Source organism: Labeo rohita, unplaced genomic scaffold (assembly GCF_022985175.1).
Source record: "Labeo rohita strain BAU-BD-2019 unplaced genomic scaffold, IGBB_LRoh.1.0 scaffold_1338, whole genome shotgun sequence".
Lineage (NCBI taxonomy): Eukaryota > Metazoa > Chordata > Actinopteri > Cypriniformes > Cyprinidae > Labeo > Labeo rohita.
This window is the reverse complement of record NW_026127492.1, coordinates 3,211-16,378: the sequence shown is the minus strand read 5'-3', so window position 1 is coordinate 16,378 and position 13,168 is coordinate 3,211. Positions and strand designations below refer to the sequence as shown.

General features: G+C 39.3%; 1 protein-coding gene across 1 annotated transcript; it reads right to left on the bottom strand.

Moving 5' to 3' along the window:
- Window positions 1-2,344: 2,344 nt before the first annotated feature.
- LOC127158092 (uncharacterized) lies at window positions 2,345-12,759 on the bottom strand. Its single transcript, XM_051101244.1, has 4 exons — window positions 12,432-12,759; window positions 11,697-12,022; window positions 6,364-6,653; window positions 2,345-4,589 (listed from the first exon to the last, which is right to left on the bottom strand). The coding sequence occupies exons 1-4, from the start codon at window positions 12,757-12,759 to the stop codon at window positions 2,345-2,347; spliced, it is 3,189 nt and encodes a 1,062-aa protein (XP_050957201.1).
- Window positions 12,760-13,168: the final 409 nt, after the last annotated feature.

Here is a 13,168-nt window from a genome sequence, read left to right as displayed (position 1 = left end):
TTAGCTAGTTGTAAACCTTTATTTTTCCGTGTTTTCCACACTGCCAATTTAGCTGTTCCAATCAGGTAATTTAATAAACACATTTTTTTCCTTCTTGAAAATTTATATTTTACTCCTCCAATGAAAACTTTGTTAGAAAACGTTTCCTCAAATTTGCTAAACCAGCTCTTAAGCAAATTAAAAATACCTTTTAATCTCACACACTTTAAAAACAAATGCTCCAAATCCTCTTTTTCCCCACAAAATCTACATTCCCCCTTCACAGATGTATTCATGTGTGCTACGTGCACATCTGTGGCTATTGCCCCATAAATAATCCTCCATTGTAAATCACCAGTGCGCTTCTCTACCGGCGGTTTATATAGGGTCCTCCACCGGTCTCTTATTAGGAATTCTGGGTTCAACAAATCTGGCCACTTTGAAACTTGTTGTTTTCTCAATGAATCTTGATGCATTGCTTTTATGGTAATATTATACATTTCTTTTTTTGCCACATTTTTAAACGAACAAAAATCAGAAGTCTGAACGAATAAAATAGCATCAACCACTTCATCTTCCTTTATTGCAGGAGAAATGAGCAGCTCTGGAAATTCCACATTATTCCTCATATCCTGGATATTCTCAAGTCTTTGTGCAATAAATGTCCTGTATCCACTTGGTAACGCATTGTGAAGTTCTTCCTTTAATTTTGACACAAGACGTAACGATCTCAAGCCTGTTACTTCTTTAAGTTCTTCAAGGGACTTCCACCCTTCTTTATTCAATAAATGGCCCAACTTCACAATTCCATTCCTCAATAAACAATTCCGTACAGTCACAGAAGACAGCAGTCTTGTTTGAATCAATGGATTAAAAAAGAGTGGTTCCTCCAGTGCCCATTGTTCTAGACTAACCACATCCCGTTTTTTTCTTATAACACTATTCCATGTTTGTAACATCGATCTATAAAAGACTGTAAGTTCAGATAAGTTCATCTCTTCAAGATTCATTAAAAATAGTTGCTTATCCAATCCAAAGTCACCGACTCTCCTCATGATCGCACTTGCAGTTTTCCCCCATATCACATCGTTATCATATAGAAATCTCTGCGCAGCTTGTATCCTGAAAGCACGAATTCTATTTCGCACATCCACCAGTCCTTGGCCACCTTCCTGTACTGGCAAGTACAAAACTGCAGCACGAGTCCAGGGCTGTCCATCCCAAAAAAAGTTGACTATTGTCCTTTGTATGTTAGAAATCAACTCTTCCGGTGGCTCCATGACAATAGTCCTATGCCACAAAATAGAAGCAGCCAGATTGTTTACTACCAGAACTCTTCCTCGATACGACAATTGTGGTAACAGCCATCTCCACTTCAACAGACGGGCAGACACCTTTTCTTTCAAACCCTCCCAATTTTTTCTTTGAAACTGTTAATTTCCTAAAAAAACTCCTAAAATCTTTAGTCCATCTTTCTTCCATTGCAACCCTCCTGGAAGCTGTGGAAATTTTTCCAAATTACCCACTATAAATCCTTCACTTTTTGTCCAGTTAACCTTAGCAGAAGAGGCTCTTTCATATAAATTGATAGTATTTGTTAAAATTTTAATATCTTCTTTACCTGTAATAAAAACTGTAATATCATCTGCATAGGCTGATAAAACCACTCTAGAGTAACCATTAACATGAGGAATTAAGGTTCCTTTTAAATTCTTTCTTAACCTACATAATAGGGTTTCAATAACCAGACTATATAGTTGTCCAGAAATTGGACAACCTTGCCTTATGCCTCTTGTTACAGGTATTGGACCACTTAAACCACCTCCAACTTTCACCATCACATGTACATTAGAATACAACAACAATACATATGAAATAAAAACATCACCAAATCCATAACTTTTTAACACTTTGAATAAAAATGCATGATCCACACGGTCAAAAGCTTTTTCCTGATCTAACGATAACACTCCCAATTCATTCTTATTATTTTGATTAAAATCGATTATATCTCTTAATAGAAATAAATTATCTATAATAGATCTCTTAGGAATACAGTATGTTTGATCATTTTGGATCAGCAAATGTAAACAGTGCTTAAGTCGATTTGCCAAGCATTTAGAAAAAATCTTATAGTCCAAGCACAACAGAGCAACTGGCCTCCAATTTTTTAACAGTCCAAGGTCTCCTTTTTTTGGAAGCAATGACAAAACAGCTCGACGACAACTTATTGGAAGTAGATTACATTTGATGCATTCTAAAAATACTTCATATTTAGTTCTCCAATACACCGCATGGTGCTACTTGGACACATCGTCAGTGATGAACCCGAGGTCATAGGGTGTTTCGGGTCTTTGATCATCAATCAAACACCCTCGCTCGGGCGACCCAGCCGGGGGTGATCAGCCCCCGACTTGTGTCCAAGTTGCCCACTACTCCACGGATCCCCCCTCTGGATCCATAACCATCTTGAGGCCTTCTCAGCAGCCTCTATGATGGTTTTGATGGCTCTTCTGCACAGCTGCCCTTTTACTCCAAGAAGTTTAAGAGTGCGGGGTAAAGATTGACCCGCAAAGCCCCGACACCCAACCTCAACTGGCTCGCAACGAGCTTTCCAGCCTTTGTTACGGCATTCCACCACTATCTCGGCATATTTGGCCCTCTTACGCTCGTGGGCCTCCTCCATTCTGTCTTCCCAGGGGACAGTGAGCTCGACCAGGACCACTTGCTTTGATGCGTCAGATGTTATCACCATGTCTGGGCGCAATGAAGTGGACAAGATGTATTCTGGGAACTTGAGCTGTCTCCCCAGGTCGACTTGGAGTTTCCAGTCTTGAGCAGTGTTGAGAAGCCCTCTAGGTGGACTTTGCCGTTGTTGTGCCTTCTCCCCAGCTCTAACGAAGGTGATGGACTTCTTGGGGGTGTGCTGGTATTTACAGTTAATAATTGCCGTGCTGACTATGTCTGCCAGAGCCCTGAGTACCTGATCATGACGCCAGCGGTACCGCCCTTCACTCAAGGCCTTCGGACAGCAGCTAAGGATGTGCTCCAGTGTGCCTCTCTTGTTACATAGCTGACATGCAGCGGTGTCTGATAAGCCCCAACACAGCAAATTGGTTGGACTTGGAAGAACATCGTACACAGATTGTATAAGGAACTTGATGTGCTGGGGTTCGCGTCTCCAGAGCTCTGACCAGGTGACTTTACGCTGTTCGGCGTGCTCCCACCTTGTCCAGGCGCCTTGCTGGTACATGGCCACCATCTTGATCCTACGATCTTCTTCCACCTCTGCTCTTACCTCGTCCTGCACCATTTGGCGTTTCTCCCTTCCTCTAGCCTTGTCATAGCGGGGTTTGGGAAAGCTGCCTAGTCCTGCTCGGCCCACTGCAGAATTACCAACCAGGACGCTATGCTGCAGCCGTGCCTCAGCTCTGTTGACGGCTTCCTGTGCCTTCCACTTTCTTCCGGTTTTCACCAGGATTCCTGCCGAAGCAACCTTTTTGTCAGAGGAGTCCCGGTACATCATCAACTCTCTAGCGCGTGTGACCTTGAACTCTTCTGACAGGCCGCTGATGGGAAGCTGCAGCATGGTGGAATGGCCATACAGGGCAATGCTGCTGAGGGATCGAGGGAGCCCAAGCCACCTCCGGAGGAACTGGCTGATGGTACGTTCGAGCTTCTCCACAGTGGATATGGGCGTCTCATAGACAAGCAGGGGCCAAAGAATCCTTGGTAGAACTCCATGTTGATAGATCCAGGTTTTAAATTTTCCTGGTAGCCCCGACTTGTCAATTGCTGCAAGCCATGTTGTCAAATCGGCCCTAGTTTGTTGTAGTGCATCTGTGTCTCTTAGGGAGCTGTTAAAAACCTTGCCCAGGCTCTTGACAGATTTTTCCGTCACCGATGGAATTGGTGTCCCTCCTATGGCAAAGCGAAACCGGTCAACCACTTTGCCTTTCTTCAGGACCAGAGACCTGGATTTGGCAGGCTTAAAGCTCATCCTCGCCCAAGAGACAAGTCTTTCTAGCCCCTGGAGTAGCCATCTGCAGCCGGGAACAGAGGTTGTCGTCACCGTGAGGTCATCCATAAAAGCTCTTATGGGGGGTTGCCGAGTGCCAGATTTTGATAAAGGTCCTCTACACTCCACCTCTGCTGATTTCACAATCATGTTCATAGCAAGGGAGAAGAGTGGCACTGAGATGGTACAGCCTGTTATAATGCCCTTCTCCAGACGTTGCCAGGCAGATGTTGACGATCCCGATGTTACCCTCAGTAGGAAGTTGTTGTAATAATCCAAAATGAGGTTGGTGATATTCTCTGGCACATGATGTCTTGTCAGTGCAATTTCGACAAGCTTGTGAGGAATGGATCCATAGGCATTTGTGAGGTCCAGCCAGAGTGTTGCCAAGTCTCCTCTACTTTCCCTTGCCTCCCTGATCAGCTGGGTTACCACTCCAGTGTGTTCCAGGCATCCCGGTACACCTGGGACTCCCCCCTTCTGCACTGAGGTATCAATGTAACCATTTTTCAGGAGATATTCCATTAGACGTTGGGACATTATCTTGAAAAAGATCTTCCCTTCCACGGACAACAGCGATATAAATCTGGTCCTATTAAATCCCAGAATTGTTGATAAAATTCTACTGGTAATCCATCAATTCCAGGCGATCTGCCTTTAGATAGTTGCCTCATGGCCTCTGGGAGCTCTTGAAAGGTAATTAAATCGTCCAGAACCTGCTTCTGTTTTTCTTCAAGCTGAGGTAAGTCTTTAAGTAAATCTTCAATACAATCAGTGTCACAACTCTCATACTCTCTCTATATAACTCTTTGTAAAAGTCTCCTGCCATTCTCCTCATTTCTGTAGGATCTGATGTAACTGATCCATCTGCACGACGAAGATGGCACATCATCTTTTGCTGGACATTTTTCCTTTCAAGATTGAAAAAGAAGCTACTTGGAGCATCCATATCTCTAATGGAACAGTATCTTGATCTTATCAATGCTCCTTTAGCTTGTTCATGTAGAAAAAAACTCAGTTCTTGTCTCTTCTTATTTAACCCACTACATTGAACAGCCTCATTATTATTCTCAATTTTTTTTTCCAGAGACTCAATGTCCATTTGCAAAGTTTTCACTGTTGCTTTCAATACAGCTGATGAATGAAAAGCATAGTTTTGGCAAAACATTTTTATATTAGCTTTACCCACATCCCACCATTGACTTAGGTTTTCATAATTTTTTTTCTTCAATTTCCATATGTTCCAGAATAATTTAAATTTTTCACAAAAAGAAACATCCTGTAATAACCTAACATTAAAAATCCAGTAATAATTGGATTTGAATGACGTCTTCAGATTTATATCTAATGTAACCATATGATGATCTGAAAAACCATTCGGTCTAATAAAAGTATTCATCACCCTATTATTCCATGTCTTTTTTAAATAAAACCTATCCAGTCTTGCACCACTAATTCTATCATCCACCACTTTTAACCATGTGTACTGCTTTACTCTTTCGTTCCTCGTTCTCCACACATCAGTTAATTGAAATTCATTAATAACTTGTTTTAATACATCACTAGACTTATTATGTGGCTCTTTACCATTTCTGTCAAAAATAAAGTCTGTTGTACAATTCCAGTCACCTCCAAGTATTAAACAAACATTATCATCATATTTTTCAATGACCTTCCTTAATTCCATTAGAAAAATCAGCCGTTCTGGACCATTATTAGGAGCGTATACATTTACAAATACAAATTCAATTCCTTTATACTCAATTTGTGTTAATAGTAATCTTCCTTTAACAATTTCTTCTGTCTTTAAAATATTCACATCTTCAAAAAATAAAATAGCTACTCCAGCACTATTTCTTGTCCCATGGCTCAAGACAAAATCTCTTTTCCACCATAATCTCCATTCAACTTCATTATCTTTATCTGTATGCGTTTCTTGTAAAAAACAAACATTAACCTTATCTATCCTCAAAAATTCTGAAATCTGTACTAATTTATTCTTATCTCTACCCCCATTGATATTTAATGATCCCACTCTCCACACATCCATATAGAGAAATAAGAAGTAGATAGAAACAGAAAGAAAAAAGCACAGAGTAAAGAATGCCACTCGTGATTTGTTCATATAACTATTTTTTGAAGTTTTCACTTTACTTCTTCTTAACTTTGTTAGCATCTTTTTCAACCGAAATCTTTTCTTTTTATCCAAGGCTTCATAGCTCATTGTTTTTTGCAACAACAACACTGATCCTATAAATTTTTCCACATCCGGAAAGAACTCCTTAACATCAACAGTTTTACCAAATGTTGTGTCAAGGAACTCATTAATTTCCTCTAAAGAATATGTGTCCTCCATCACTTGTGACCCAATGTCTGAGATCTCAGAAAGTACATCCTCATCTCTCATTTCTTCATTACAGTTATCTTCAATTTCATCTTTTCCAGCACCGCTTTCTCCACTTGTTGTAGGCCTAAAGTTTTCCACATCTTCACTATTTTTTACAACTGTTTCTAGTTTTTCATCATTCAAGATCACACTATCAGTTCGACTGTCATTTTCTTCCATTAATTCTACAACTTCCTCAGCTCCTTGGGCCTCATTTTCTTCTACCAATTCCTTGACTTCTTGAACCTCATTATCTACCACATCTACCAACTGCACATTTTCAACATCATTCACAGCAACCTCCTCATTATGTCTACCATCTTTCTCAACAGCTTGAACTTTATGTGGGCATGCTAATCGCTTATGCCCAATATCTCCGCACTCAAAACATTTAATGTTTCCAGTATTTGCATACACCATGTACGCTCTTCCTTCATGCCAAACTCTAAAAGACACATCTAGCTCCTGTTCATTTAAGAACATAAAGACCTGTCTTCTAAACGACATTACATGTTTAAGCGCTTCATGTTTACATCCTAGTGGAACGGTTTTAATTGCGCTAGCTAACTTCCCATATCGCAAAAGCTCTCTTTCTATCTCCTGATTTTGAATGAACGGAGGCACATTTGAAACAGTTACTTTAATAGTTGGAGCGACCAGCGGCGAAACTGTAATAAAGTCTCCACTCACCACTATTCCGCTGCTTATAAGACGATTGACTTGATTCTCTTCTTTTACAAACACAACTACCGCCTTGTTCATACGCGAAGCTGATGAAATGTTTTGATATCCAATTTCTTCTCCTACAGCCAGCAAAACTTCCTCCACATTCACCCCATTCGGCGTCACACACCTAACTCCATGGCGAAGGGAGACAGGTGGCGTAAGTGACGCCATCCTCAAAAATGTTTAACTATCACTAACAAAAAACTTTAATTAGAAAACTGAAAAAAAAGTTTAGAAAAAGAAGTTAGAAATAAACAATCACCCTCCCCTCGTGAAAACCTCACGCACACCCAAACACTCCCAGCATGCACCGAGAGAGAGAGAGAGAGAGAGAGAGACAGAGAGAGAGAGAAAGAGACAGAGAGAGAGAGAGACTTTGACTTTTAACAGTCTATTTATTTACAAACAAGTTAAAAACATATATATATTAAACTAAAAAAAAAAAATAAATAAATAAATAAAAAATGATAATAATAAAAATTATACATACAATTGCAATGAACCATCAATACTAACATCACAAATACATTGATTCACTGCCCATTTATATTTAAACATTTCAAGATTATTGATCAATTTGTAATATGTGAACTCAACTTGAATTCTAGACTTTAGTAGCCCTCTTAAAATTGACACAACATCAGTTGACCCAGCACCATTCATTTGATTTTTCCTTGATAACCACACTGCCATTTTTGCTTGCCCAAGAATAAAATTTATCAAAACATATACTTCCCTCTTGCTTCTGCAATATTTTGGACCGTATATGAACAGTACAGGTGTAAAAACTTCACCAAAAGACTGACACCACTCTTCCAAATTAGAAAACATTACTTGAAGTCTGTGACACTGTAAAAACAAATGAAACACAGTTTCTTCTTCTCCACAAAAAGGACATCCCACCCCAACCTGTGGATCAATGTGTGCTCTGTATCTGTTTGTAGCTATAATCCCATGTACAACTCTCCACTGCAGGTCTCCAGACCTTTTCTCGATGGGTAATTTGTACAGGGACCTCCAACTACCTTTAGGGGAAGTACCTGGTCCAAAAAATTCTTGCCATTTAGATTCTTTAGCAGTCTCTAATGTCTGATGGTGCCATACTTTGACACATAGCACATAAATGGCTTTCTTTCCTGCATTACTAAAAAGATTCAGCCGTGGTGTCTTAAAAGTCAGTAGGTTACCTTCATTTTCTTGCCAAGTTCCAATCTCGGGTAATAAAATTAGCTCTGGGAAAAGACTTGCATCTTCATCAGAAGATTCTAATGTCCGTTTAAAATCCAGAGGAAGAGCATCTAAAATCTTATTTAAAATACTCTGTGCCACTCTCACGGATTTCATTCCCAGTTTTTTAGCCAAATTTTCAGCACTAATTCATGTCTTATTCTCCAATAAATATCCGATTTTTGTTATATTTGCTTTCCACATGGCTTTCCTGAGAGTGTCTGTTTTAAGAATTTCCAAATCCAGTTCTGAATTAAATAAAATTGGTTCTTCTTTCAACCAGAGTCTCTGTGCAAAATCTGCACTCCTCGAAACCTTAAAAAGTGTCCATGAATTTAAAAGCGATCTGTAAAAGGAGCTTAGTCCAGTCAAGTCCAGTTTTTTAATGTCCATGAGAAACAGGTGACGGTCTAAATCCATGTCTCCTGCTTTCCTCAAGAGAGTACAGGCTAATCCAGCCCAGCTCACTTCTTCTCCATACAGCAGTCTCTGTACTGTCTGTATTCTGAAGGCTTTTACTCTTGATTTGATGTCAATCAAACCTTGGCCTCCTTCATGTACCGGGAGATACAGCAGCGCCGCCTTCAACCAGTGCCGTCCTGACCAGAAAAACTCTACTATTTGCTGCTGAAGTCTTTTAACCAGTTCATCAGGTGGTTCAAGTATAGTCATCCTATGCCAAAGTGAAGATGCAACCAAGTTATTACAGATCAAGACTCTCCCCCTGTAGGATAAATTGGATAGCAACCATTTCCATCGAGACAACCGAGCACACACTTTCTCCACAAGTCCCTCCCAATTCTTCTTTTTGTACTCATCATTTCCTATATGTACCCCTAAATATTTAAAACCACCTCTCCCCCACTGTAAACCACCTGGGAGAGCTGGATCTGTACTGATTCTTCCACACCACAACGCATCACTTTTGCTCCAGTTTACTAGAGCTGATGAGGCTTTGCCGTAACATTCAAGAGCCTCTTGAACAGAAATTATATCTTTTTGTTCCCGTATTATTACAGTGATGTCATCAGCGTATGCAGAAAGTTTAAAATGAGAACTTATGTTATCAACCTTTAAACCCATTAGTTCCTTTCTTAGTCGACACAATAGGGGCTCAATTGTTATACTATATAACTGACCTGACAAAGGACATCCCTGTCTAATGCCCCTTTTAATTTGTATGGGTACACTTAAACTCCCAGCCATTTTTATCATGCATGTTGCCTTGGTATACAATAATTTAATTTTAGAAATAAAATTGTCCCCAAACCCAAAGGTTTTCAAGGTGTCAAATAAAAACACATGATCCACCCTATCAAAAGCTTTTTCTTGATCCAATGACAGCAAACCCATGTTGACATCATTGCTCTGAGCAAGATCATAAAGATCTCTGACTAAATGAAGGTTATCTGTAATTAACCTTTTCTTTATGCAATAAGATTGGTCTTTATGTATTATACTGTGTAAAACTTCATTCAGTCTATTTGCTAAAACCTTAGAAAAGATTTTGTATTCAGTACATAAAACAGCGACTGGCCTCCAGTTCTTTAAAAGAGTCAAATCACCTTTCTTTGGAAGCAGAGATAAAACAGCACGTTGACAACTTGTTGGGAGGGTGCCTTCATTAAAACATTGTTTAAGGACTTTAAAATAATCTTCACCTAAAATAGACCAAAACTTCTTATAAAACTCAGAGGGTAACCCATCTAGTCCTGGGGCTCGACCTGAAGAGAGATTCATGATTGCTGTTGTGACTTCTTCAAAAGTAAAATCAGTCTCTAAAAATTGTTTCTGTTCATCAGATAAAACAGGAAGGTCTTTGAGGAGATTATCTCTGCAGGTTTCATCAGAGGTTTCAGCATCATACAAAGAAGAATAAAAGTCCACAGCAATTCTGCGCATCTCTAGAGGATTTGATGTAACACGTCCATAGTTGTCCTTCAATGAATACATCTGTTTCTGTTCACTCACTTTCCGCTCCAAGTTAAAGAAGTATGTGGTTGGTGCATCCATGTCTTTAATAGATGTAAAACGGCTTCGTATCAGGGCTCCTTTAACTCTCTCATTTAAAATAGAGCTCAATTGAGTCTTTTTCTCATTCCACAGTTCCTTTGAATTAGCATCATTAGATGTCATGGTCTTCTCAATTTCACCTATCTCAAATTCCAAACTTTCCAACGTCTTTTTAAAACAGGAAGATGAATGAGATGTGTAGTTTTGACAAAGACCTCTTATATGTACTTTTCCAACTTCCCACCATTGTATAATACCTTCAAAACCAACTTTTTCTTTTTTTCCATGTCTCCCAAAACAATTTAAAAACTTCACAAAAATTTTGATTTTCTAACAGTTTAATATTAAAATGCCAATAACAACTTCTATGAGTACTTCTGACCAAAGTAAAACCTACCACAATAAGTTTATGATCAGAGATAGAGTTTGGAAAAATACTTATATTAAAAACCCTATTTCTTAAGTTGTGAGATATATAAAAACGGTCCAAGCGTGCAGCAGAAATGATTCCATCAGAAACTCTCAACCATGTAAAATACCTTGCAGAGGGATTATGTTCTCTCCATACATCTATAAGATTGGACTTCTTTAAAATACCTGTTAAATGGACGGCAGACAGTACATGAGGTTCTTCACTATTTCTATCTAAAGTAAAATCAAGGGTACAATTCCAATCTCCTCCTACAACAATAAAAACGTCATCTTTTTGTCCTATAAAAATACTATCTAGTTTGTTAAAGAAATCTACTCTTTCAGCCCCAACATTTGGTGCATAAATATTAACAAACAAAAAATTCAAATTACATATTTCAGCGTTCACAACTAATAGTCTTCCTGCAATAATTTCATTTATTGACAGAAACTTAGTTTTTACGGTAGGAGAAAAAGAATAGCTACACCAGCACTTAAATTTGTCCCATGACTCAAAATATATTCTCCTTTCCACCATAAACCCCATTCAGTTTCATTACTCTTAGTGCTGTGGGTCTCTTGTAAGAAAATTACACTTAACTCTTTTAAATTTATAATTTCTGATAAAACCCCATTCTTTCTCCCATCCCTCATTCCATTAATGTTAAGGGAGCCCACCCGCAAACACTCCATAAGATAGAGAGGGAGAAAGAGAAAACCGAAAAGATGAGCAGAAAAATTTAAATAAATCATGAAAAGTTTAGTTTTTCCCCTCAGTAGTCTTCCTCAACTGGTATCTTTTTTTCTAATATTTGTTAGATGTTTTTTTAGACGGAATCTCTTTTGTTGGGTGAGTTCTTCATTACTTTTTTTCCTTATGTGAGTCACAGAGAGAATAAACTTTTCAACATCTGGGAAATAATCTTTTATCTCAACCCCAGATTTTCCTTTTGTCTCATCCAGAAAAGCATTAATCTCATCCACAGTATACAGATCTTGAGCATCATCTCTTTGTATATCTGACCACTGTTCACCATCATCAGTCATCTGTGACATCGCCTCTGACCCATCTGTGAGGTTCTCCTCTAAACCTCCTATCTCATCCATCCCTTCAGCCATCTTACCATCAGTTATATTTAGCACAGATTCTTCATTAGAACCACCACCAATTTTGTTATCATCATCAATAACATTTTCCACAGGTTCTACATTAGAACTACCTCCTGCATTATTATCATCATTAGTAGTATTTTCCACAGGTTCTACATTAGAACCCGGTCCAACATTACTGTGATTAAAATCACTCACCTCCTGCTCCTGTACATTCACCTCATCTGTACCTTCAGCCTGTTTCTGTTCACTTTCACCATTGTTTTGTTGTAAATCCACGGTAATTCCTTCACCTCGAGTTGTAGATGGTTGTTGTTCATTTTTCGCGGACACACGAATTTTTTTTATGCCCTACGTCCCCGCAAATAAAGCATTTTAACGATTCGTTACTCGCGTAGACCAAGTACGAGCGATCACTATGGCCCACGCGGAACGAAACGTCAAGAGTACACGTGGGTGACGTGAGAAACATGAAAACTTGTCTTCTAAAAGACAAAACATGTTTTAGGGATGCATTTTTGCATCCTAGGGGTATAAACTTCATGGGACTCGCGATCTTACCGAATCTCCCTAGTTCTTTGATGATCGCGTCATTCGAGATAAACGGCGGGACGTTAGAGACGGTGATTTTTGTTTCTGGAGCGGATAACGGCGTGACTGGAACAAATGATTCTTTCACCCATACTCCGCTCACAGTCAACTGATTCACAAGTGCTTCAGATTTTAAAAACACTACAATCGCTTTGTACATTCGTGACGCGGACACGATGTTTTCAAAGCCGAGCTGTTCCCCGATGACTACGAGCAGGTCTTCCACAGTCACTCCCTCATCAGGCACACACCTGCACCCGTGCCGGAGCGACAGAGCTGACCCGGGGACAGGCTCCATGACGGAGCCCGCTAACCCAGACAACGCGGTTAAAAACCGCTGATTGTTTCTTACCTACTCTTAGAACGATGTTAAGATAAACCACTGAGGGGAAAGAAACGAAAAAAATTAATAACTATAAGAAAAAAAATAACAGAAAGAAAAAAGCGGAAAAAACACGTGTGCTCTCAGCAAACACTCAGGCCTCACTCCCAGCATGCACTCAGAGAGAGAGAGAGAGAGAGAGAGAGAGAGAGAGAGAGAGAGAGACAGAGAGAGAGAGAGAGAGAGAGAGGTTGAGGTTTAGCAAATCTTTAATCCATCAAAAAGAACACACTTAACACAGTACTGCACAACAAAGGAAAAAGAAAAAATAAATTAATAAATAAACTAATCACCAATTAAAAGATAAAGAATCATCTTCACACAA